The sequence below is a fragment of the Salmo salar genome, chromosome ssa01, assembly GCF_905237065.1.
Source record: "Salmo salar chromosome ssa01, Ssal_v3.1, whole genome shotgun sequence".
NCBI lineage: Eukaryota > Metazoa > Chordata > Actinopteri > Salmoniformes > Salmonidae > Salmo > Salmo salar.
Genome location: NC_059442.1, coordinates 20005490 through 20031396, shown reverse-complemented (window position 1 = coordinate 20031396; position 25907 = coordinate 20005490). Strand labels below are relative to the sequence as shown.

Genomic DNA, 25907 nt, shown 5'->3' with positions numbered 1-25907 from the left:
ACCCCACAGACTTTTAGTACATTTGAGTGAGTGTCAGTGTATTGAATATCATCTGTCCATGCTTCATTGCTCTTCACCTGTGTTGCTTTGTTGCGGTTACATCCATCTCTCCGTGTGATGATGTCATAGACATGGCTGCACGCCAGCCAATCAGCAGTGAGTTGTGACATGTCTGAGGTAGGCCGCTGCCCATGTTATGTGAACTGTGAACTGCACCCTGTGTGCTCCACTGTAACAACCAGAGGTAAAGAAGCACTACCTTTACAGTAACCTTCTTCTTCTCTCACTCTCCCCCCCATTCCCTAGATTACCACAATGGAGTCTAATCTGAAGTCAATAGAGGAAGAAAACAAGGTGATTGAACATCAAAATGAATCTCTCCTGCATGAGCTGGCCAGCCTCAGCCAGACACTGATTAACAGTTTAGCTAATATCCAGCTCCCTCATATGGTAAGGGAACACCAAGAACGGAAATCGGGCAAGTTCCTACAAGCAAACATACTGTAGCATATGAGTTGATTCATTTACATACTCATCTATGTACAGTATTTATCTATTCATTTCTGTGAAGCCCATAAGGTTTCAGTGGTTGTGCATGCTGAGTTGAGCAGGGGCTTTCCAAGCCTACATCAATGAAAAATAAGAGTATTCCTAATTTTAGCCAAACAGAAAAGGGGAAGTTTTATATGAGGCGTGTGTTATGAATTATAGAGAGATTAGACAATCATTTTCAAACAAAGGTGTTAACAATGCTTGACTTGGGGAGGAGATCACCAGAGCTGAGTACTGGCACCTAAAGATTTTTACTGCTTGAGTAAAGTACTGACCTGTTATCAGTGAAATGAAAACTTAAGTTTACCACTTTGGCTCTCTGTCAATAGCTATAGGCTACTACTTTTGTAAATTCAACAAACTTACTTGTTGATCTATCATGGATTTTCATAGTACAGTACATGCTATAATTGCAGGTCTGTATTTACTGTAGTGCTAAAAGTATTTAAGGCATGTCAAAAACAGCTTTTCTCCGTAAGCATCCATTAGATTATTTTCTTATAGTTTCAGAAGAAAAGGAAAAAATAGCACTGGTCCAAAAACTATGAATGATGCCTGTGTCAATCACAAATTAAAATCTTGGCATTTTTTTATTCTTAAAACTCTATCTCCTTATCTTAAAACGTGTAACTTTTGTGTGTGAACACAATACATTATCATTCCAGAGGCTGTGATCATTCTGACTATGTTGTGAGCTGGATTCAGTTGCTGGCCCAATTCGCTATGTTTTCGTATGTTTTGCCTCTATTTATTTCACATATCAATTGTGTCAGATGTTCTGTTGGTGCTGTAGCTCAAATGCTACCACCTAGGGATTGTTTGAGAGAGTAACAGTAACTAGGTAGCAACTAACAGTAACTAACCTTTCCCCCCATAGAAACCACTGGCACACAAAGAGGCTTCCATTAGAAATAACAGCTGCTTACAGATGCATCAGAGAGTAAGAGAATCATTCATCATATTCTTACTCTAACACTGCTTTTCTTTCTGTTAATCCTTCTCCTTGTTTCCTCATCAGGGCACTGTATGAAAGACTAGACCTGTGTTTTGCGCAATCATGTTACATAGCAAGATTTTGTTCTGTATTTTAAGCTTTATCCAGAAATGGGAATTTAACTAAAAATTAAAGCAATTGTCTAAGGATAGTGCTGGACCATCTGACAAGAAAAGGGTACTGTTTGATGAAAAACCGCAAAACACAGGGCCCTAATTATTGTACCATCAAAACACAGGGCCCTAATTATTGTACCATCAAAACACAGGGCACTAATTATAGTGTCATCAAATTGCAGGGCCCTAATGACAGAAACATCAAAACACAGGGCCCGAATTATAGTTTAATTAAAACACAGGGCCCCAATGATAGTATAATCAAAATGCAGGGTCCTAATGATACTATCATCAAAACACAGGGCTCTAATGATAGTATCATCAAAACACTTGGCCTTAATGAAAGTATCATCAAAACACAGGGCCATAATGATACTATCATCAAAACACAGGGCCTTAATGATAGTATCATCAAAACACAGGGCCTTAATGATAGTATGATCAAAACACAGGGCCTTAATGATAGTATGATCAAAACACAGGGCCTTAATGATAGTATCATCAAAACACAGGGCCTTAATGATAGTATGATCAAAACACAGGGCCTTAATGATAGTATCATCAAAACACAGGGCCTTAATGATGGTATCATCAAAACACAGGGCCTTAATGATACTATCATCAAAACACAGGGCCTTAATGATAGTATCATCAAAACACAGGGCCTTAATGATAGTATCATCAAAACACAGGGCCTTAATGATAGTATGATCAAAACACAGGGCCTTAATGATAGTATCATCAAAACACAGGGCCTTAATGATGGTATCATCAAAACACAGGGCCTTAATGCTCCTATCATCAAAACACAGGGCCTTAATGCTCCTATCATCAAAACACAGTGCCCTAATGATAGTATCATCAAAACACAGGGCCATAATGATACTATCATCAAAACACAGTGACCTAATGATAGTATCATCAAAGGCACCATAATAGAGTCAGCAGATTTAGTCCTCTGTCTGGTTCAGAAACTCTCCCATTAATGTCCTCATGTCTTTCCCATGTGCATCTTTATTTCATTCATATGACCATATATTTTTCCCAGTCTTCCTGATTCCCATCCAATCCTGAATTTTCCTATATTACAATCTTTCTAACCTCAATGATCATCTATTTGAATGGGAAAATCTTGTTTTAGCCAAGTAAAAGTGCACTTGTTTGTTGCAAAGTGTATAAACATAAAATGTGTATAGACACTGTAGTATGACCCTCTCTTCCCAATATGGACGTTACTGCATGACATCTTTCTCTGTGTTGATCATCTTTGTCTAAGACCACCACTTCTCAGCCTTTTCCCTGTGGCAAGACGCCTTATTTTTAAAGCAATCAAATATGAAAAGGCACTTCCACGGGGCTAGTTTAGAGACTAGTTTGTTTCAAGTGGTTTTATTATCTCTGGTTAGATTTGTTGTTAAAACAGCTCTTTGTGAGTCTTAGCTCCTCAAATGATGATTTTAGAGAGTTATTTTCTGGCCTGTCTTCTGTTCTCTGTTCATCACTTCTTCTTCTTATGATCTCACCTTTCTGCTGTTGTTGAAATGTTCCACAGGAGCCGATCAGCGATCAGAACTTTGATGCTTATGTGACCACTCTAACAGACATGTACACTAACCAGGAGCATTACCAGAGTCCAGAGAACAAAGCCCTGCTGGAAAACATCAAACAAGCGGTGCAAGGAATCCAAGCGTAACCCAGCCTGCTACCAAGCCCAGCAAATGACAGAGCATCTTCTCAAAGAGGAGTGAAAGAAATCAACATTCGCAGGAAAGAGCTAGAAGTGACATGATAGGATGATGCCTCATGGTTTGCTGCTGTAACGTATCATACAGTGTTACATATTGATTTTCGTTCCAAAAAAAAAAGAGATGTTATGCTTAGAAAAATTCATAATGATTTTTCTTTTTGTTCTTGCTTTGAAGAAAAAAATAAATAAATGACAAAATAGTTTTTGAAAACATTCACCTTTTGTACGTTTTCATACTGTATGAACTGACATAGTGTGATGTAATGTTTCTAACTGCTCATGTATGCACATTTTTTGTGTATATTTCTGAACAGTAAGCTGTATAACATAAGACATTAGTTCCTTTCAGTGCTTGATGATGAAGCATTTCAGATGAAAAAGCTGCACTGGACAGTGAAAAAAAAAGTTTTTAAAAAATGGGGGAACTGCACGGAGGTAGCTACTTTTCAATGTTTTCCTCAATGGATGACTTTGGAATTCTAAAGATGTTTGTTTTTTCTTGTTTGCAGATTGTTGAATAGCAAGACTTGGTTGCAAATTACTTTATTTTTTAACAATGCTTGAAAAATTCTGTCTTCTTTTTAAAAGTTTGGTAGCTATAGGTGGGGGCATTTTTTATGTGTTGGAAATGAGTATGGAAAGAAACTGACTTGATGTTTGTATGAATGTAACAGTTTATTGTAAACATCATGACACGGAAACCCAATGGTGAAAATCCCATTATCTCGAAAGTACTATTCGCTCTTGATATTTTGTGTTTGTAGATACCCATTGGTGATGTATAATGGCAATAGAGTATGCAGAACTCATTCTAGCATTTAGTAGTTAGTTCTGTTTCAAATTTCGAAACTTCTGTTGCTAGAATCGGGCAATGTCTCAGCAATATATCTCTAAATCATATGTTTATAGATATGGGATGCAATCTACAGGAAAAAAATATTTGGGTATATGCAATGACCTGTTTATAAACATAGGGGTGGAGGAACAAATTAATCTTTTTACTATATATAAAATAAAATGTTTTATATAAATCTTTTAATTACAAAGAAAGTATTTAAAAAAGTTGGACATTCAGTTGTAAAGATTAAAGATGCTCTATGAGTTCCACTCTCTTTACAGACAATTTTGCACATAAGGGACACCTTCGTTTCCATGTTTTGATGTTTTTACAGAAACTAAAGCAGTACCTGAGAGCCTACCGGAGGGTGACAAAGGTTTTGTAAAGAGTATTTATTACTAAAGTATGAGAGAGAGCGGGACTTACAGGGTCATTGTCCCCACTTGCCAGTAGACTATTTGCACTTGTCTTAGAGATAGTATCCTAACATGCGGCGGCGTGCAATTTCCAGGTGTTCCTTCGGCACACGATTGGAGCAAATAACTGCTAAGAGCCACTAGGTGATGAATTAGTACCACTGAAAGAGACTACAGGGATTTGAATCAGAAATTACGATTATAACCATACAAGTAATACTGTATTATCAAATGGTCAAACAATGATGCTATTTCATTTTGGTATGTTATATGAATATTAAATAATCCCCAGCAGCACTTTATATCTAATCACTGTACAAATGAAATAGTAAATAAATTAAAGGTAAAAAAAAAAGAGGAAGTTTAAAGAGGTTGTTTTCCCATTAGGCTTGGAGAGTGGGAAATTCACTCTTCTCGTTGACTCTTCTGCTCTGAATGAGGTGATACAGTTTCATGTCTGTATGCGGCCCCTCTTTATGTTGTGGTATTAGTTGTTAGCGACCATGTTCAGAATTGGCCTTCTTGAGAGCTAATGCAAAGGTGCTTGTCATTCACCTGATCTTGTCTATTGTACTTTTCCATCCTCTTTTAGGGCTCCATCGTTAATGACTGCATACAGTATGCCTTTCTCCACAGCATCGTGGCTGCAGCTTTTTGACAATATAGTAATGCTTTCAGTAGAGTAATACCTAGTATCAGTTTTTGAATTAATTCTCATTATCAGTACAATGGAAAGGGATTTAAAGCACAAACCGGCTGCTCATCTACCATTAGTACATAATATCAAATTTGAGAAAAGTTATCTGTGACTATTTACATAGGGAACACAAAAAGTGTCACATATTAGAATGCTGAATTTTCATATAAATTATTGTGAATTCATCAGAGTTTATTTATTATAACTTATTCATTTTGAGGTTGATTTAGGTAATCATGAACAAAAACAGGATTTTGTACAAACTATTGTGCTCTCTGTGAAACTGAAGTTTAATTTATTTTTGTACTACACAGCATGGATTTGTTGACATTTTCATTTTGCTATAAGTCTGTGAGATCACAAGTTGCTGTGATATTTCATTTTTAAATTGTGAACTTTGTACAATTCTTGTCATGCTGGATGTTGACACATCTTACTCTGAATAAAGAAAAAATGGTGTTGCCACAGGCCTGTAAGTTTGATGGTCAGTCATCCTTCTTGTTCATGCTCATTCAAAACCCAGCATTCTTGGAACACTAAACATTTTGCGTTCAGTGAACGGCTGCATTAATTCCCATGTTTTTTTTTTCAATTCACAAAATAGTTACTGAATTTTACATTCCAGGACAATCCGCAGATGTTTTGCAATAAGAATCAAGCTTTCTTAGGATAACGATTCATGCCATGTGGTAAATGTGGATTAATTGAGTGTTTTGTTACAGGCATATACTTCCCCAATGTCATACCACATGAAAACCAGAGGATGGCAGCACAGAGCCTGTATAACATCATAGTCCTATGGAAATGTTCTTAGCTGTCAGTCTCGGACTGAAGTTAGACGGAATCCCCCCAATTACCTATAATACAACACAAAATGTATCGAACATCAACCATCATATTCAGAACTACTATTATGAGTTGTAAATACATGGAAAGTAACACAATAATTTGGAGATAAGGCTGGGATTATCAGACAAATCCTGAACTATTATACATCCTTCCTAAACCATATCATAGTATGGCAATGTTTTCCATATTTGGCTGAGAATGGGCCCATCAACTCATTGTCTGTCCTACATTCCACCCAGCGGGAGACAAATTGGCAACATTTTACGGCATAATTACAGGGTAACTATGGTAATAAAATATTTATACGTGCATTGCAAGCTCAGAAAATTACCTAATTCTTGTGAATAGCAATTTCCTGGAAGCTCCAGAAACGTGAGTTAGTGTGGTATAACTGTACCATGTGTTTATTGAAGAGTACATTGATCAACTTTTAAACAGATGATGTATAAAGTATAATTTTATTAATCATACTTTCCATTAGGCCTAAATCTACTTTGACATGGTTTCTTGATTGGCTTGCTCCCGGATCCAATATAACTTGTAACACTGCCCTACTTCTTTCTCTCTCTCTCTGCTTTGAGGGAGGGAGCGGGTCTAAGGCAGCTGAATTCAGCTTTACAATAACTCTGCCGATGTAGTAGTTAGTCTACGAGAGGGGTAGCTAGCGGTGTGTTCTCTGCGCTGCTGACTCCCTAGCAATGGCGCTGAGGACAAGCCAACTCTTCTCCCCTTTTCTAGTCGCGGTAGTACTGATTTTGGTCGCCGTTGGCCCGCAGCCTGTCATTTCTTGTCCAAGCCGGTGTTTATGTTTTCGTACCACCGTGAGATGTATGCATTTAAATCTGGAAACCGTACCTGCTGTCGCTCCATCGACAACCATCCTGTAAGTAAAGTTACATTGTATCTAAAGGGAAAGTTTGTAGGCTATGGAGGGAACGGAATGAACGCACAGATTGCTGGACGGATTGCTGGAGGAGTAACAACCAACCCAAGCGCTTTGCGATGGCCATACGATCGCTTATGTTTGTATTTAAGCCGAATAATTTAAATGGTGTTAATGTATCAATTCTTACCATATTTAAACCACAGTTGAGAATGCAGTATCATAAGAGCTATTCCTCTTCTGGACCAGATCACCATTCTGGTTGCCAATATTCAAAAGTTGCAATGATGGATTCTGCAATTTATTTTCCAGGTTTAGCTTACATCTATCATACAGAGACCAACATTCCACTAATTCACCATGCCTGATTTTTTTGTTGGTATATCTGAAAGGGTTAGGAGGGGAAAAAAACATGGCAAATTAAAATCCATCCAAAAACCTAGTCATGATTCATTTTGACAGACCCTGTAACCAAAATACATTTTTTTACATTAACATACCACATATTCTGTCTGAAATGGGAATTATACATATATGCTCGTTCCGGAAACTAGGACAAAGGCTTCAGACATCAGAGCATAGTCGGAGCCCCTTTTCTTCTTCTTCTTCTTCATCTCCTTCTTCCTTCCTCCGTTGGACGCTTCTGAATCTGTCAGTGTTGAGTTGTACGGAGGAAGGCTTTGGAGAGGAAAGCATGTGTCAGTTGGCTCGCAGGACTTTGAAGTAAGCAGCCACCTGTCGCCTTGCCCTGCCGGCCTGCGCTCAGTCTTGTCAGAACATGAATGCAAATGTCCCTGCCTTCCCATTCTTCCACTGTAAATTGTGCACGAAGGCCAGCAATGCAACTTTCAACTGAACTCAAGCACTCTTTGAAGGATTGCTTGATTGTGGGGAATATGTATCTCCCTGAATATGAAGTCTGTCTGCATAGCAGATCACATTAAGCCTTATTAAACAGAAGTCAGGATTAAAAGCAGCTCCTTTGAAGGAGAAAAGTGAGTGTGTATGTTTGTGTGTGGGTAGAACCATGTTATGACACCAGTCCTGTGTCATACTTTCTGGAGGCTTTATGGACCCTTATGGAGGCTAAAAATACATCATTTTGATCTAATCCCTTTCTCGTAGCTTAACTCATTTCAGCCACAGTCCCAGGACCAAACCACTGGCCCTTCCGACCTGGGTCAGCTGATGGCTGGCTGTGAGGGCTGGGGGGCAGAGGTGACTGGGTGGGCATGTTGGAGACAGGAGGTATTGTATGTAGATGTTCATTTGGAGAGATGCTGGCTGGCCAGGCCCTGACGGTCTGGGCGTTGCATTCCTTGTCCTGATCTGGCAGTGTGCCCGTCTCTGATGTGAAAATTCCTCCTCATCAGCATTCCACAACCAGGTTCCTCAAAGCTGTGGGAATGTATTTTGTTATTGTTTGAAATCTCAATCTCTATTTCTCCTTTCTCTGTCTCTCAATCTATCGATCTCTCTTTCTCTATGTCTTCCCTTTTTTGTCTCTCCATCTCTAAGTTTCTCTCTTCTTCCACAGTATCCCCTTCTCTTTCTCTTACTTTCTCCCTCTCTTTCACTCTCCCCCTCTTTCTCTTTCCCGTTCTTTCTCTCTCCCTCTCTAAACTTATAAACCCTCCCTAGTTCTCTCCTGTGATGGATTTGATTAGGGGAACATTTTGGTTGGTTGGTGCAGGGCAGGCAGCTTTGTGCCAGATGCCTGTGTCTCCCCTGAGAGGCCCAGCTGGAGCTGGAGCTGGGGCTGGAGCTCAGTCTGACCCCAGTTCTGTGGTGTGTGTGTCTAAACGCTCTGAGCCTAGTCATTCTACCCAGTGTGTGTAATGCATGCTTCTCTACTGATGTCAATCCCTGAAAGAACTCAATGGACCCTGGCCCAACCACTCGGGCTAAAAAACATACACGCATATTTGTACATTGAATAAGAGAATCTCAAAAAGTCAGTGGCTCGTGTGAGATAAGTATCGTTGAACTCTAAACATCTCTCTTCCCTTTACTTCCTGAAGGGAACAGGGGAATAAGGTACACCCAGGACCTGTGCTCGGTGCTCCCGTTGTTTTAACTTTCAGGGTTTTTCTTTTTTTCCTCCCACCATTGATGTTCCACATTTATTTTTCAGCTGTTGTCTCTGAGGACTCTGTTTGAGGCATAATAGTAAATGACCCTTCCTCTCTGTAACGACACTGCTGTACTCCTGCTCTGGGATTTCCTAAGATGGAGGAATGATTACTTTCACATTGTCAGCTCTATTTTGCCATCAGCTCTCATGAATCCTCTCGGCCTGTACCGACACACAGGCCCACAGCTGTTGATGCTTATTGTTCCGCTTGCTAATGCTCTGTAAAGGCACATTTTAAGCCATAAAAGACACACATAGGGATGGGTATCGTTAGATTTTAATGGTATTACTACTATTACCGATACTGCTTATCGATCCGGTACTTTAACGGTATTCTTATCGGTTCTTTTTGTTATTTTTTATGAAAAAAAACCCCGAAACAAATTAAGAACAGAATTAACATTGCTTTATTTCCTGAAATGTAAAATAAATCAAATAAACAATTATTTACAGCAAAAGAAACAGCAATGTTTTGAACAAATCACTATTATAGACTCTAATGTTGTGATGATGGAAATGTAAAACAAATGAAATAAACAATATTTTCCTGCAAAAGAAAAGAGCAACACGGGTGGGGCCTGCAGGTAGGCTGCAGAAGGACTAACAGTTCTTAGCAGTTCTTCTGGAGAAAGATCAACATATTTGCTTTCTCTGGCAGAAGTCCGGACCTCTCCTTGCTTATTGTGTTCCCTGCAGTCGAAAATACCTTCTTGCTAGGGGTGGAGGAGGCTTGAGAACAGAGGTAGCTTGTTGCAATGTTTGTGAGGAGAGGCAGAGTAGCTCTCTTCACCCACCACCACATCACAGGATCTTCAGCCATAGGGACGGGAGGCAGGCTTTTGTAGAGCTCAACCTCTAGGTCAACATGCTCACTGAGGGTGAGGGACAAGGTGTCCTGTTGGATCGTCAACCTCAACTCCCTGTCCTCCTCTGAGAACAGCTCCTCCAAGGCACTCCTTGTTTTGTACAATGGAGTGACTGTCTCCTCCATTTCCTCTCCTTCTCCTTCAGGCTCCTCATCTTGTTGCTGGTGCTCTGTGTCTGTCTGCTCCGGCTCTTCTGACAGCCCTGGTGTTGCTCCTGTCACATTGGCCTCAACAGCTGCCTTCCTCAGCCTGTCCCAGGTGGCGTCACTCACCGGCCTCCCTTTAAATCTTAGGTCCATTGCTGTGGCCTCATGCAGGAAGGCTTGAATGTCCTCATCCTGATAGCGCTCGGAGAGGTTCTCCCACACCTTCTCTTTGATGGTTGCCACTAACGTTGTATCTTCATGCTTCACAGTGAGGTTCTCTTCCAGTTTGTGGAGGATAGGTATGATCTGTCCACAGGTGGCATTCTTTTCACATGACATACACACTGTGGATGAATAGAGGATTCTCATGAGCTGGACAAACTCCTCAGCTTTATGGAAGTCCTCGTCCTTCAGACGGTCCAGGTTGTCCTTGGTCATTGCTTTTCACAGTCATGGGTCCAAGGCTGCTGCTTGGATCGCTGGATACTGCTCCATGAATCTCTATCATTAGATAGAGCGAGTTCCATCTGGTCTTGACATCAAGAATGAGTGAGTGTTGCAGAAGGCCTGAAACAACAACAAAAACAACGTACATTCAATTACCGCACACTTGAATATTGCATTCAATTGTTAAATGTGGGAATTTCAAAATAATACTTTAATAGATTGAACTGGCTTCTTTCCAAGGAGCTGCTGCTTTTCCTTCAAGACTGTTTTGGACACCGAGCATCTCTTAAACCACACAACCACTGCTCTGATTTGGGCTGCCCTTTTATCAATGGAAGTCATTTGGTAGTTTATGCGCTGGGAGTTTATGCACTGCCAGATTCAATGTGTGCGCAAAACATCCTATTTTTACGATGTGTAGCCTCTTGATGGCAACATTCATATTGCCAGCATTATCAACAGTCACAGCTACAATCTTGCTCTATCTCAAACTCTTCCAGAATGTCTGAGATCTCCTCTGCCACTACTTCGCCAGTTTGCAATTTGTACACTGCCCTGGTGTGGAGGACCTTCTGTTTTACACTGCTCTGGCTTGTGGTCTGCACTGTAACAGTGAGATAGTGGTCCTGACAGAGGCTGGTCCACCCGTCTGATGGGATGGCCAGCTTTGGCACGTCCTTCAGCTCAGTGATCACATTGGCCTTATCTACACCATACCAGGTAGGAATGAATGTGTCAGTGAGGTAACTCCTTGAGGGAGCGGTATATTTGGGGTTGAGTGCCTTGCTCATCTCCCTACAGAAAAAATAAATATATAGTTTTCATGTGATAAATTATCATTATTGAATTATTGTGTTGTTGTGTATTGTATTGTGGAGTGATGGGACTAACATACAACCCTTTTACATTTTTACATTTTAGTCATTTAGCAGACGCTCTTATCCAGAGCGACTTACAAATTGGTGCATTCACCTATAATATCCAGTGGAACAACCACTTTACAATAGTAAAGTTTTATACTACTATATCCTAAAAATTAATACAATTCAATATATATTTTTGTAATTTTTATTTCACCTTTATTTAACCAGGTAGGCTAGTTGAGAACAAGTTCTCATTTACAACTGCGATCTGGCCAAGATAAAGCAAAGCAGTGCGACACAAACAACAACACATAGTTACACATGGAATAAACAAGCGCAATAAGTAGGCCATAGTAGCGAGGTAATTACAATTTAGCAGATTAACACTGGAGTCATAAATGAGCAGATGATGATGTGCAAGTAGAAATACTGGTGTGCAAAAGAGCAGAAAAGTAAATAAAACAATATGGGAATGAGGTAGGTAGACTGGGTGGGCTATTTACAGATGGACTATGTACAGCTGCAGCGATCGGTTAGCTGCTCAGATAGCTGATGTTTAAAGTTGGTGAGGGAAATATAAGTCTCCAGCTTCAGCGATTTTTGCAATTTGTTCCAGTCACTGGCAGCAGAGAACTGGAAGAAAAGGCGGCCAAAGGAGGTGTTGGCTTTGGGGGTGACCAGTGAGATATACCTGCAGGAGTGCGTGCTACGGGTGGGTGTTATCGTGACCAGTGAGCTGATCACTGACAGACTGTTACCTAAAGCCCTTGGACTCCACTGTTGCAAAGGGGTGTAGGCCTTTCACTATGAACTTGGTCATGGCTAGGTGTCACTCATTCACCCTCTCCTCAGTCATCCTCCCACTAGCTGCCAGCGTGAAGTGGCTTTGGGCTGGTCTTTGGCTTGGCCCAGCTGTATTAGAGGGAGGAGTGGGTTGGTTCATTGTGGCTGCAACTTTAACAAAAAAGTTGCAACATCTTTAAATGAGTGATTGAATTTATGAACGCACCCATAGCTAAACAATCAGCTGGCTAATGGTTCCTTTTGATCAGGAACCCATGTTCTCATAATCTAGTTAACTCAGTGTGTGGGCTCTAGGCTGCTAGCACACATAGCTAACGTAGATCAGGCAACGAGAGATGAACTACGAGCTAGGCAGTCAAAAACTGTGCTTTTCTCTGCCTGTACATGATGCACTTTCGATAGATGTTTGGACAGATTGCTCGTGTTTCCGCCCTTACAAGCAAAAGTCTTGTTGCACTTGTGGCAACGAGCATTGTCAGCATCGACTCTGGTGAAGTGTAACCACACTTTTTAACGTTTAGTTCTCTCCGCCATCGTCACTAGTTAAGAGCAGAGTCGTTCTTGTGTGTGCGTGCGCTGTAGTGTGTGAGAGACACAGGCTGCGCGCCAGAGAGATCTCTCTTCTGATTTGGGAATAGCGAGAATGCATCATAGACGAATGTCTTCATCTTATTGCAAATTAGAAACGGTTGGTGAGATAAAATGTGCAAGATAACGTTTATGTAGCAATAATAAATAGGACATTTATTTTCTTAATTTCTCCAGTACCAAAAGCAGAACCAAATTTAGATGTCTTGTCTGAAGTCTTACAAATAGTCTCTTATTTATGTACGTATATTAATTTCTCTGTGGTGACCTGCATGTGTTGTCACATGGTCTGGCACCCACTGCAGAAATGTGTTAAACATTGTGAAAGTGAACCCTTATTATAAACACATGGGCAACACCATGGCAAAGGGGAGTCTGTCCATTGTAAATGTGTCAATGTGCTAGCTCATAAAGTGGCTTGTTATGGCCTAGTTGGCCTCCTTTAAGTAATGTTTAGTATTCAAATGAGCTCCTTTATTAGCGTTTTCACTCTCACACCCTGTGGTGGATGTGGTGTTTTTAACAGAATTACTACAAACAAACCCTCTTGAAACTCTGTTCTGTATTAGACGAATAACGTTAAAGTAACATCAGAGATTAAATGTGAAGGCTCAGCCTTTGGTTCACTCTCACAGGCTATCAGGATGAATTTCAGGTCAAAGGTTTTGCTTTGTAGTTTGGAGAATCAACAAGTCAGTTTTTCACCTGATTTTCAGCGGAAACATGATAGTTGACAGGAGCAGCCAGAATCAGAAGAGTAGCTGCTGGTTGATCTGAACAGAGTGTGATAAGACAGACTGAGTGGTTAGAGGTTGACTGAGACACTGGGGGTTCAAGGCAGATGGGGGTTGAAGTTGAACTGTACAGCATGCTACAAGGCAGGAAACCTGCCATCTATATAAGATGGTTTTGATTGGGTCACCAGAGTGGCACAGCGGTTTAAGGCACTGATCAGTGCTAGAGGCATCACTACAGATCTGGGTTCGATCCCAGGCTGTGTCGCAGCCGGCCACGACCGGGAGACCCATGAGCCGGCGCACAATTGGCCCCAGCATCGTCCGGGTTAGGGGAGGGTTTGGGCGGTTGGGATGTCCTTGTCCTTAAGCGAGCAGTGTGTCAAGAAGCAGTGCGGCTTGGCGGGGTCGTGTTTCGGAGGACGCATGGCTCTCGACCTTCGCCTCTCCCGAGTCCGTATGAGAGTGATGGGACAAAACTGTAACTATCAATTGGATATCACAAAATTGGGGCGAAAAAGGTGTAAAAAGTACAACAACAACAACAAATACTAAAACTAAAGATGGTCTTGATTTGCGACTTAACATTTCCGAGACTCCCAAGTGAAGTCCTTAGAGCCCTACTGGGTAGATTAGGTCAGGCAGGCGACAGGGGGTTACCGTTTCTCTTTCAATCCCTACTTAGAATAGAATATGAATGACTATGTATATATGAATAGTGTGTAAATAGTATTTGTGTTGTCTCTTGGTGTCTTTCCAATATATGGACCTTATTTGATTTATTTTCTTATAATAAATGTTTATCAAAAATATAAACATCTGTACTTCGTCATGTATTTGTACGTAAAGTTTGTATATGAAAACTATTTCAAAGATGCATACTTTCAGTTTTTTTTTTACTCACTTCATTTGCGCAAAAGAGGGAAGCTCTCGCTGCTGGTGCTAGCACACACACAGATCAAATACACAGCTGGAACTCAGATTAAGTTGATGACATCTCCTAATAATTAAAAAGATTGTTCAGAAAAACAGGTGTTTTAATCGGCATATGCTTACTTCGATTATGACCTTACGCTGATTAAGCTAAGCGGAGTAAGGTGTTTACATGACTAATGTCATACTCGGCCTACTGCCATAATCAGTTTCATGTTGAATTATTAGCGTGCATGAAATGTACTGATAGCCTACAGCAGGGGCCTGAATGAGTGAGTTAGAGAGCGGGACAGACAGTCAGGGAGGGAGAGACAAGAGGAGCTCCATTGTGTGGAATTTGCTGCAGTCAGGCTTTGTGAGGCGTTCAGTCTCTGCAGCATTATGGAATGCAAAGCCAGAAATCCGCAACGCTTTGCTCATTTGCACAGGGAGATTGTGCCGAAGATAGTTGTTGAAAGGAACCCTGCTGGCCTCTCTCTTCCTGTGACTGTCCTATAGGGGGTGGAGAGGGGGGGGGGGGCAGCTTGGTTGCTGAATTCTAATGTTGTTCAAGTCTTTTTGCAGCATTTCTCTAAAAAGAGCATTGTCATAGCGTTATTACAGCATTGTTCCACCAAGGATGTCTCCTAAAAGTTAGATTCTCCCCTTGTGACTTGTTTAGGAGCTTTTATGCATGTACAGGAGGGGCTGTGTGTGCATAGTTGCCAATCAAGCATATCAATACTTTGCAGCCATGTTGTCAGTGAATGGTCTCATTGGAGGGAAATTGTCTGGTGCTGAAGTGGATTCTTTTTTTATGCCCTCATAATGAACCTTTATAATGCTTGATAAGATCTTTGTGACTGTTGGTAAGATAGATTCCTGGATGAAGACATTAAAGGATGTCAGAGAAGAAGACACAATACCCTGATAGAGAAAAGTGAAAGGGGAATCCCTTTATTTCAAATGTCATCCCTGATTATGATCTCAGTCACGTCTCCTGTATCTTTCTGTGCTGCTACACTGCCTGTGAAAGCTTTCTCTATTGAATGTCTGAGAAGCAGTCCAGGCTGTTGAATTGGCAATGGCCCTCAGGTCCTGTCGGTGCTCTGTCCAACTCCTTCAGGCTCTGTGGGATTCTACACTGCAGGATGCACACAGAGACATATTAAAGAAAAGCTCCAACCATGTTTGGAGATTGAGATGGCCTTGTTCTCCGAGGTGGGGAGACTGCCATGTTCTTGTTTAACAATGTATGAGTCACGCACGCCCAGAGAGAGTCCTTGGCTGTCCAAGTTGGGCATGTGTTAGAAAGCTAAACAATCCCCTGACTGAGAGAGTGAGATCGAGAGAGAGAGAGAGAGAGAGAGAGAGAGAGGTGTATGTGAGAGGTCTTTGGAGGTGGGGCAGAGAGAGAGAGACTTGGATTTTCTGCAAGGACATACAGTACCAGTCAAAAGTTTGGAGACACCTCCTTATTCAAGAGTTTTTCTTTATTTTTACTATTTTCTACATTGTAGAATAATAGTGAATTATTCTAAACTATGAAATAACATGGAATAATGTAGAAACCAAAAAAGTGTTAAACACATCAAAATATATTTTAGATTTTAGATTCTTCAAAGTAGCCACCCTTTGCCTTGATAACAGCTTTGCACACTCTTGGCATTCTCCCAACCAGCTTCACCTGGAATGCGTTTCCAACAGTCCTGAATGAGTTCCCACATATGCTGAGCACTTGTTGGCTGCTTTTCCTTCACTCTGCGGTCCAACTCATCTGAAACATCTCAATTGGGTTGAGGTTAGGTGATTGTGGAGGCCAGGTCATCTGATGCAGCACTCCATCACTCTCCTTCTTGGTCAAATAGCCCTTACACAGCCTGTTGAAAAACAAATGATAGTCCCACTAAGCGCAAACCAGATAGGATGGCGTGTCACTGCAGTATGCTGTGGTAGCTATGCTGGTTAAGTGTGCCTTGAATTCTAAATAAATCACATAGGGTGTCACCAGCAAAGCACCCCCACACCATCACACAATCCACCATGCTTCACGGTGGGAATCACACATGCGGAGATCATCCGTTCAACTACTCTGCGTCTCACATAGACACGGCGGTTGGAACCAAAAATATCACATTTGGACTCATCAGACCAAAGGACAGATTTCCACTCGTCTAATGTCCATTGCTTGTGTTTCTTGGCCCAAGCAATTATCTTCTTCTTATTGGTGTCCTTTAGTAGTGGTTTCTTTGCAGAAATTCGACTTTGAAGGCCTGATTCTCGCAGTCTCCTATGAAAAGATGATGTTGAGATGTGTCTGTTACATGAACTCTGTGAAGCATTTATTTGGGCTGCAATTTCTGAGGCTGGTAACTCTAATGAACTTATCATTCAGCAGAGGTAACTCTGGGTCTTCCTTTCCTGTGATGGTCCTAATGAGAGCCAGTTTTATCATAGCACTTTTTGCGACTGCACTTGAAGAAACGTTGAAAGTTCTTGACATTTTCAGGGTTGACTGACTTTCACGTCTTAAAGTAATGATGGACTGTCATTTCTCTTTGCTTATTTGAGCTGTTCTTGCCATAATATGGGCTATCTTCTGTATATCACAAGTACCTTGTCACAACACAACTGATTGGCTCAAACGCATTAAGAAGGAAATTCATTCCATAAATCAACTTTAAACAAGGCACACCTGTTAATTGAAATGCATTCCAGGTGACTACCTCATGAAGCTGGTTGAGAGAATGCCAAGATTGTGCAAAGCTGTCATCAAGGCAAAGGGTGGCTACTTTGAAGAATCTCAAATATAAAATATATTTTGATTTGTTTAACAATTTTTTGGTTGCTACATGATTCCATTTGTGTTATTTCATAGTTGTGATGTCTTCACTATTATTCTACAATGTAGAAAATAGTAAAAATAAAGAAAAACCCTTGAATGACTAGGTTGGTCCAAACTTTTCACTGGTTGTTAGCAATGGTTGGAGACTCAGGATATTAGACAATGAGGACTGAGTCAGCCAATGTCAACCTGTACAAGTCTGGAACAGTAATGGTGCTGGGCAACCCCAAACAGTTTCAGCTGGACATTCGCATAATCAAAGAGATAGCTTAGCAGGATAAGCTCTCTTGAGAAAGATACCCTCACCCCGAGCGTGTCAGACCAGACCTCTTCATTATACAACCCCACAAGCGGAAAGAGCAACCTCCTAGCACAGAGTACTACTCCCTCATTGAAATGAAGGATAAATTCACCCAGCTGGAGGTAAGGCAAGAGAACAGCAGGTGAACACACTCCAGTCAGCACACTCCAGTCAGCTCAACAACACTCCCTCATCTACACCTGGAGAGTAGAGAGAGACATATCTGCACTCTGGACTGTGGACTGTGGTGAGACAACATCAACAGGAGAAGAGCAGGAGCAGGAGAAGAACAGAACACTAGAGGAGAAGGTGAAAGTGATCGAGGAGTAGTTGAGAACGATGACGTGTGACAGAGAACAACCCATTAGAGAGCTTGCCACCCCCGCAGAGTAGCCAGCAGAACAGCTCCCTTCAGACCCTGACCAAAGTCTTGAACACCAGAGCAGAACAGTCCACCCCAGACCCTGACCATAGCCCCGACATCATAGCAGGACAGACAAATGAAGAACCCCAAGCCCAGGGGATCCCACCCCCTCTGAGCCCCCCCCCTTTCAGCCACCCTGATAGTCCGTCTGACAAACCCCCACACCCACTGAGGACATCCTTATGGACTCAAACAGGAAATATATACAAGAAAATACACTTTTTTCCAAACACACAGTGTCTAAACTCTGGTGTCCAAACACCGAGCGCGCCCTAGACCTTCTGTCTGAGGACCAACTAGGGTCACCCAGCCACAAAATAATACACACAGGCACAAACAACCTGAGGACACAGCAGGAATGGGTGGCCACAGCACTCGAGCAACAGATCAACAGACACCCCGCCCAGACCAGCGAGACACTCTCCCAGACCTGCGGGACCCAACCCCCCGGACCTACACATAGAGGACCCACACCGAGAGGACCAACATCCAGACTACTGCACCACCAGACACATCCAGAGACCCCCACCCCAACCAATCAACACTCCCCCAAGTCAACCATGCCCATTTAGGCCCCCTCAGATCAGACCTCTGCCCCTCCTGCCCAACACATGCCCCCCACTCCCGCAAAGAGGGCCTCAACATGGAAGTAACACATCCGCCCAGGCCGTGAGCAGGCAAACAGGACCAACCCCCACTCTTACACTAGCCCAAGCCAATGGCATGTACCAGATGCTCAGCAGGCTCTGCTCACACTTACTGGTCTGAGGCCTAACCACATGACTAATAACATTGCACACTTTATGGAACACAAAGCCTTCATGTAACAAAGCCTCTCGATGGAGGGGGGTGGGTGGAATCAGGAGCAGGAGAGCAGAAGGGTTCCAGGAAAATCCACAGTTTATTTTAGCGGTTCCGAAAGCACAACGACACACACAGGGGAGAAATCTCAACTCCGCTAGCCACAAGCAAATATGTCCACGGTAAACACATACCATACAAAAACCAAACAACGCCCGTGGTGCAGGCACGCACCCCTTACATGTAGCCTACAGCAAAAATAATCCCGCACACAGCCTAACCTGCAGCGGGGAAAATTAAACCCACCGAAATCAGAAAAACAAGACACAGGTGTGTAAAACCAGACAGAACTAAATGAAAAGGAAAATGGGATCGGTGGCAGCTAGTAGGCCGGCGACGACGACCGCCAAGCACCGCCCGAACAGGGAGAGGAGTCACCTTCGGTGGAAGTCGTGACACTTCACTATCTCATCCTGGGATATCCAAGGCCTGAGGTCATCTGCCTTTGCCCTAAAGTGCAGGAACCTGGACTTCACCAAATAAATAAAAATACAGACATTGTCATCCTACAAGAAACATGGTATAGAGGAGATGGACCTACTGGTTGCCCTCAAGGTTACAGAGAGCTGGTAGTTCCATCCAACAAACTACCAGGTGTGAAACAGGGAAGGGACTCAGGGGGTATGCTAATTTGGTATAGAGTAGACCTAACTCACTCTTTTAAAATAATCTAAACAGGAACATTTTACATTTGGCTAGAAATTCAAAAGGAAATGATCTCAATAGAGAAAAATGTCTTCCTGTGTGCTACCTATATCCCCCCACTAGAATCTCCATATGTCAATGAATGCAGCTTCTCCATCCTGGAGGGGGAAATCAATAATTTTCAGGCCCAGAGACATGTACTAGTCTGTGGTGACCTAAATGCCAGAACTGGACAAGAACCTGACACCCTCAGGGGGACAAAAATCTACCTGGAGGTGACAGAATACCCTACCCCATATGCCCCCCATGCACAACTACGACAACATAACCAACAAAAACTGGTCATAACTCCTGCAGCTCTGTTACGCGCTGGGTATGTATATAGTCAATGGTAGGCTTCGAGGGGACTCCTACGGTAGGTACACCTATAGCTCATCTCTTGGCAGTAGGACTGTAGACTGCTTTATCACTGACCTCAACCAGATTTTCTCAGAGCATTCACAGTCAGCCCACTGACATCCCTATTTGATTACAGCAAAATCACAGTCTACTTGAATAGAGAAATACTCAATCATGAGGCATCAAAGCCAAAGGAACAGAATAATATTAAGAAATGCTATAGATGGAAAGAAAGTAGTGTGGAAAGATACCAAAAAACAATTAGGCGACAACAAATTCAATCCCTTTTAGACAATAATAGTGAAGGTGTAAACGTGTCAGTAGAAAACCTAAACAGTATATTTGACCTCTCCGCTTCCCTATCAAATCTAAAAATTTCAAATAGAAAACCAAAGAAAATTAACAACAATGACAAATGGTTTGATGATGAATGCAAATACCTAAGAAAGAAATTTAGAAACCTATCCAACCAAAAACATAGAGACCCAGAAAACCTGAGCCTACATTTTGACTATGGTGAATCACTAAAACAATACAGAAATATACCACGGAGAAAAAAAGGATCAGCAAGTCAGAAATCAGCTCAAAGTATAGGAAGAATCCATAGACACTATCGACTTCTGGGAAAATTGGAAAACACTAAACAAACAACAACACAAAGAGTTATCTATCCAAAATGGAGATGTATGGATCAACCACCTCCAATCTTTTTTGGCTCTATAACAAAGAAGAAACAGCAAAAACATATAGATGACCAAATACATATCTTAGAATCAACTATTAAAGATACCAGAACCCACTGAATTCTCCAATTACACTGAATGAACTACAGGACAAAATACAAACCCTCCAACCCAAAAAAATATACAGACCACAAATTCCAATTGGCTATACTTAAACTCTTTAACATCATCCTTAGCTCTGGCATCTTCCCCAATATTTGGAACCAAGGACTGATCACCCCAATCCACAGAAGTGGAGACAAATTCTCTGCATTATCACTAATAGCAGGCTCGTACATTTCCTCAGTGAAAACAATGTACTGAGCATATGTCTTTTTACCAAATTACCTTACGACAGACCACGTATTCACCCTACACACCCTAATTGACAAACAAAGCAAAACAAAAGCAAAGTCTTCTCATGCTTTGTTGATTTCAAAAAAGCTTTTGACTCAATTTGGCATGAGAGTCTGCTGTATAAATTGATGGAAAGTGTTGTTGGGGTAAAAACATACAACATTATTAAATCCATGTACACAAGTGTGCGGTTAAAATTGGCAAAAAACACTCACATTTCTTTCCACATGGCCATGGGGTGGGACAGGGATGCAGCTTAAGCCCCACCCTCTTCAACATATATATCAACGAATTGGTGAGGGCATCCGGCCTCACCCTACTAGAATCTGAAGTCAAATGTCTACTGTTTGCTGATGATCTGGTGCTTTTGTCCCCAACCAAGGAGGGCCTATAGCAGCAGCTAGATCTTCTGCACAGATTCTGTCAGACCTGGGCCCTGACAGTAAATCTCAGTAAGACACAAATAATTGTGTTCCAAAAAAGGTCCAGTTGCCAGGACCACAAATATACATTTCATCTAGACACCATTGCCCGAGAGCACACAAAAAACTATACATACCTCGGGCTAAACATCAGCACCACAGGTAACTTCCACAGAGCTGTGAAGGATCTGAGAGACATGGCAAGAAGGCGAGAAGGTCCTTCAACACCATCAAAGGGAACATAAAATTCGACATACCAATTATGATCTGGCTAAAAATACTTGAATCAGTTATAGAACCTGTTGCCCTTTATGGTTGTGAGGTCTGGGGTCCACTCACCAACCAAGAATTCACAAAATGGGACAAACACCAAATTGAGACACTGCATGCAGAATTCTGCAAAAATATCCTCTGTGTACAACTTAAAACACAAAATAATGCATGCAGAGCAGAGTTAGGCCGATACCCGCTAATTATCAATATCCAGAAAAGAGCAGTTAAAATTCTACAACCACCTAAAAGGAACCCATTCCCAAACCTTCCATAACAAAGCCATCATCTACAGACAGATTAACCTGGAGAAGAGTCCACTAAGCAAGCTGGTCCTGGAGCTCTGTTAACAAACACAAACAGACCCCACAGAGCCCCAGGACAGCAACACAATTAGGCCTAACTAAATCATGAGAAAACAAAAAATAATTACATGACATATTGGAAAGAATTAACAAATTCACTGAGCAAACTGGAATGCTATTTGGCCCTAAACAGAGAGTACACAGTGGCAGAACACCTGACCACTGTGACTGACCCAAACGTAAGGCTCAGTGAGCATAGCCTTGCTATTGAGAAAGTCTGCCGTAGGCAGACCTGTCTCTCAAGAGAAGACAGGCTATGTGCACGCTTCCCACAAAATGAGGTGGAAACTGAGCTGCACTTCCTAATCTCTTGCCAAATGTATGACCATACTAGAGATACACATTTCCCTCAGATTACACAGATCCACAAAGAATTCGAAAACAAACCCAATTTTTATAAACTCCCATATCTATTGGGTGAAATACCACAGTGTGCCATCACAGCAGCAAGATTTGTGACCTGTTGTAAATACAACCCATATTTATGTTTATTTATTTTCTCTTTTGTACTTTAACTATTTGCACATAATATGACATTTGAAATGTCTTTATTCTTTTGGACCTTTTGTGAGTGTAATGTTTACTGTTAATTAAATTGAAATTGAATTGAGAGTGAGCGAGAGAGACAGAGAGAGAGGAGGGGGAGGGGTCCACACATGGCACTCAGATGCTAGAGCTGGAACTGAAGCTCTAGATGTCCCAGCCATTCCCTTAGTGCCTCACAGATTAGGGTTTGCATTGCACAGGCTACAGAGCCTTTTTGCAAGTTTACTTTTGCGTGTGGATTGCCAACGACCTTGCTAAGTGGAACTGTACTCATGCAGCCATGATGCCTGCCGTTCTACCCCACCCATAGCCAGGCCAGGCCTTTCCATACTGACAGAGAAAATGGGTTTTGAGCGGGAAAGCTGCTGTCTGCCTGGCGTTGGTGGTAATCACGGCCGTCCCTTGTTATCAAGCCCAGGGCTCTTATCGGCCATTTGCTCATTTCCGCTGTGGAATGGTTGAGTCTGGATGGGCAGCCAACCAACAAGAAGTAAGAGCATTGAGCAGCATCCTGTTTCCAAGTGTTGTCGCCATGTACATTGTGTCATCTCTTGTCTACAGTCCTCTCCAACAGTGTGTTGACTCTATGCAGCACATGTGGCAAGGCATACATGATCTCACAATATGTATTTTGAAGTTCCAAGAGATGTGCTTCTTTGTGGGAAACTCTGTTTTTAGGGTAAGGCAGATATAGTAAAGTAATAGCTTTTAACATTAATGTATGACTGATCGAAGTCCTTAGTCACTAAGAACCCTAGACAAAGGTATCACAGTTCTAACATGTACTACACACCAAAGGGGGTTAAAGATATCACAGTTCTAACATGTACTACACACCGAAGGGGGTTAAAGATATCACAGTTCTAACATGTACTACACGCTGAAGGGGGTTAAAGATATTACAGTTCTAACATGTACTACACGCCGAAGGGGGTTAAAGATATTACAGTTCTAACATGTACTACACGCCGAAGGGGGTTAAACATATTACAGTTTTAACATGTACTACACGCCGAAGGGGGTTAAAGATATCACAGTTCTAACATTGTACTACATGCCGAAAGGGGTTAGGATTTTCTTCCTGTGATATGTTTTTCCATAATTCTTTCACATGTGCTCTTGAGGGCTACAGGTGCTGAGCCAAGTTTTATATCGCTTGAGTTCAAGTGCTGTGGTCTCAGTATACAGGGGCGGAAATCCCGGGGGGGACATGACCCCCCCATCCTTGGAAAAATATGATTTGTCCCCCCCAATATATCACTGAAACATAACTATGTAATTTAAATAATATTAATAATACGCAATGAAAGCAATTGTGCTGATTATAGACACTTAATAGCGCGTTTTTAAGTTTCAAAAGATTGCGACCCCCCCACCCTTTGCCTCACAATGTTTTGATCCACTGCCAGTTCCTTAGTTGGCAAGGTAACAGAGGGGTCGTATCTACTGTCTGAAAGGCACTCAATGAACGTAACTGAAGTGAGGTTAATCCAGTCAATCGCGCACACACACTAGCTGAATATGCAGAGCTAGTGCGCAAATATTAACTATTAAGCTAGCTAGTACCTATTCCATTTATGTGGCCTCGTCAAAGATGGAATCTTTGCTATCATCAATTTATTCCAAGATCAGCATGCAGATGATGTAAGTTAGTGCTTGAAAGTCCCTGCGATAAGGTTAGCGATCAACTGAAGTCCAAACTGAACAGAACTACACTCTCTTCTACCATTGTCTTAAATATATTTCATGGTCTCGTTGCAAAAGCTAAATTGTCGCAAGGGAACTTTTATTTATTTATTTTATTTCACCTTTATTTAACCCGGGTAGCAAAGATTATAGCAAACACCACTGAAACGGAATTGGTGCTCGCTAGCTTTGCAAATTCAGCTATTGTTGGAAGCCAGCCAATATGAAACAAACTATTAAAATTACAAAAGGTTGCAGCATATGTTGTGTAAATGGTGAACTCATACAGCTGTCAACTCTTGTCATTTTAATCCGTTTCACATTTGCTAGCTACCTTTTAGATCGAAGCCCTAAATAGAATGATAAAAGATAAGATGATAGAAGCCCATCTCCTACTGTAAATAACCTACACACTGTGTGTGTGTGTAGCCAGCCAGCCAGGTAGAAAAATGGCAGAAAAATAAAAGACGGACATCAGAGTATTTTTCAGTACACCAAAACGCAAAGTAAGAACCCTAGTAGCCTAATATCTCAAAGACTAGTTGATAAAATGTTCATAAGAAAAAAATGAAATTCTAATGGAAATGTTTCACAATGATGTCATTAGGCAGAGCAGGCAACAGATGGCACACAGACAGCAGAGTTGGGGACAGATATGCAGGGACAGACTGGCAGAGACAGGGAGTCTCAGGTAAGTTTGTTGAGTTTTTGTTTGGCAACATTATGAAAGGTTCTCAATTTTTTTGACTTGTAAAATAGGAACATAATTGGAAAATGCCATGGATACCCCCACTCTCAACTTAAACTGGTGACTGAACTAAGATTTGTTAAAGGCAATGGTATTGCTGTTGTGATTAGTTGTGTAGTTTTGGGTACCGGTAGTTAGGAGTATGGCAAACACCTTATTTCTTTGGTTCCTCAATATACATTTACCATATTACAATGTAGGCTATGTGTTACAGCACTACTTTTGGTGTCCCCCTCAGGAATTGCTCTTGAGAAAATTTAATGTAATTGTCCCCTCCAAAGTCATTTCAGATTTTCGCCCCTGTCTGTATATGTTCTACAGGAGGATTAGGATGGCCTATTCCACTCCATAAGGCCTCAGTCAGTAGCACTAAATCTCTGAATCCTCAACAGTGTGGTAGGAATCTGAAGGAATGTTTCATCTGTCGATGACCATTCATCACTGACGAGAGATAGGACAAAATGTCCCGCTTATGTGACAAGTTAAACTTCATCCTCACTGCCCCAAGCACTGTATAGCTTTCACAGATCAGAGATTACTTAGAGAAAATGGAGGAATGATGGGTTAAATGCGGAAGACACATTTCAGTTGAAGGCATTCAGTTGTACAACTGACTAGGTATCCTCCTTTCCCCAATCATTGGTTTTGGTTTGGCATACATTTTAAAGTGAAAATTGTAATCTCAGTATTACTCTGTTACTGTGGAATTGCCCTCCTCTATCTGACATGG

The 25907-nt window shown here is 41.6% G+C and overlaps 1 protein-coding gene and 1 pseudogene across 1 annotated transcript in view; both read left to right on the top strand.

Annotated features, from left to right (window-relative positions):
* Nucleotides 1-5836, top strand: part of LOC106573019 (myelin transcription factor 1-like protein) — a 144852-nt pseudogene extending 139016 nt beyond the window's left edge.
* Nucleotides 5837-6774: 938 nt separating this feature from the next.
* The window catches only part of LOC106572928 (peroxidasin), an 87783-nt gene continuing 68650 nt past the window's right edge, over nt 6775-25907 (top strand). Inside the window, exon 1 of the mRNA XM_014147549.2 lies at nt 6775-7092. Within this exon, the coding sequence (XP_014003024.1) occupies nt 6908-7092 (185 nt within the window). The 5' untranslated portion in view covers nt 6775-6907. The remainder of the gene's footprint in view (nt 7093-25907) is intronic.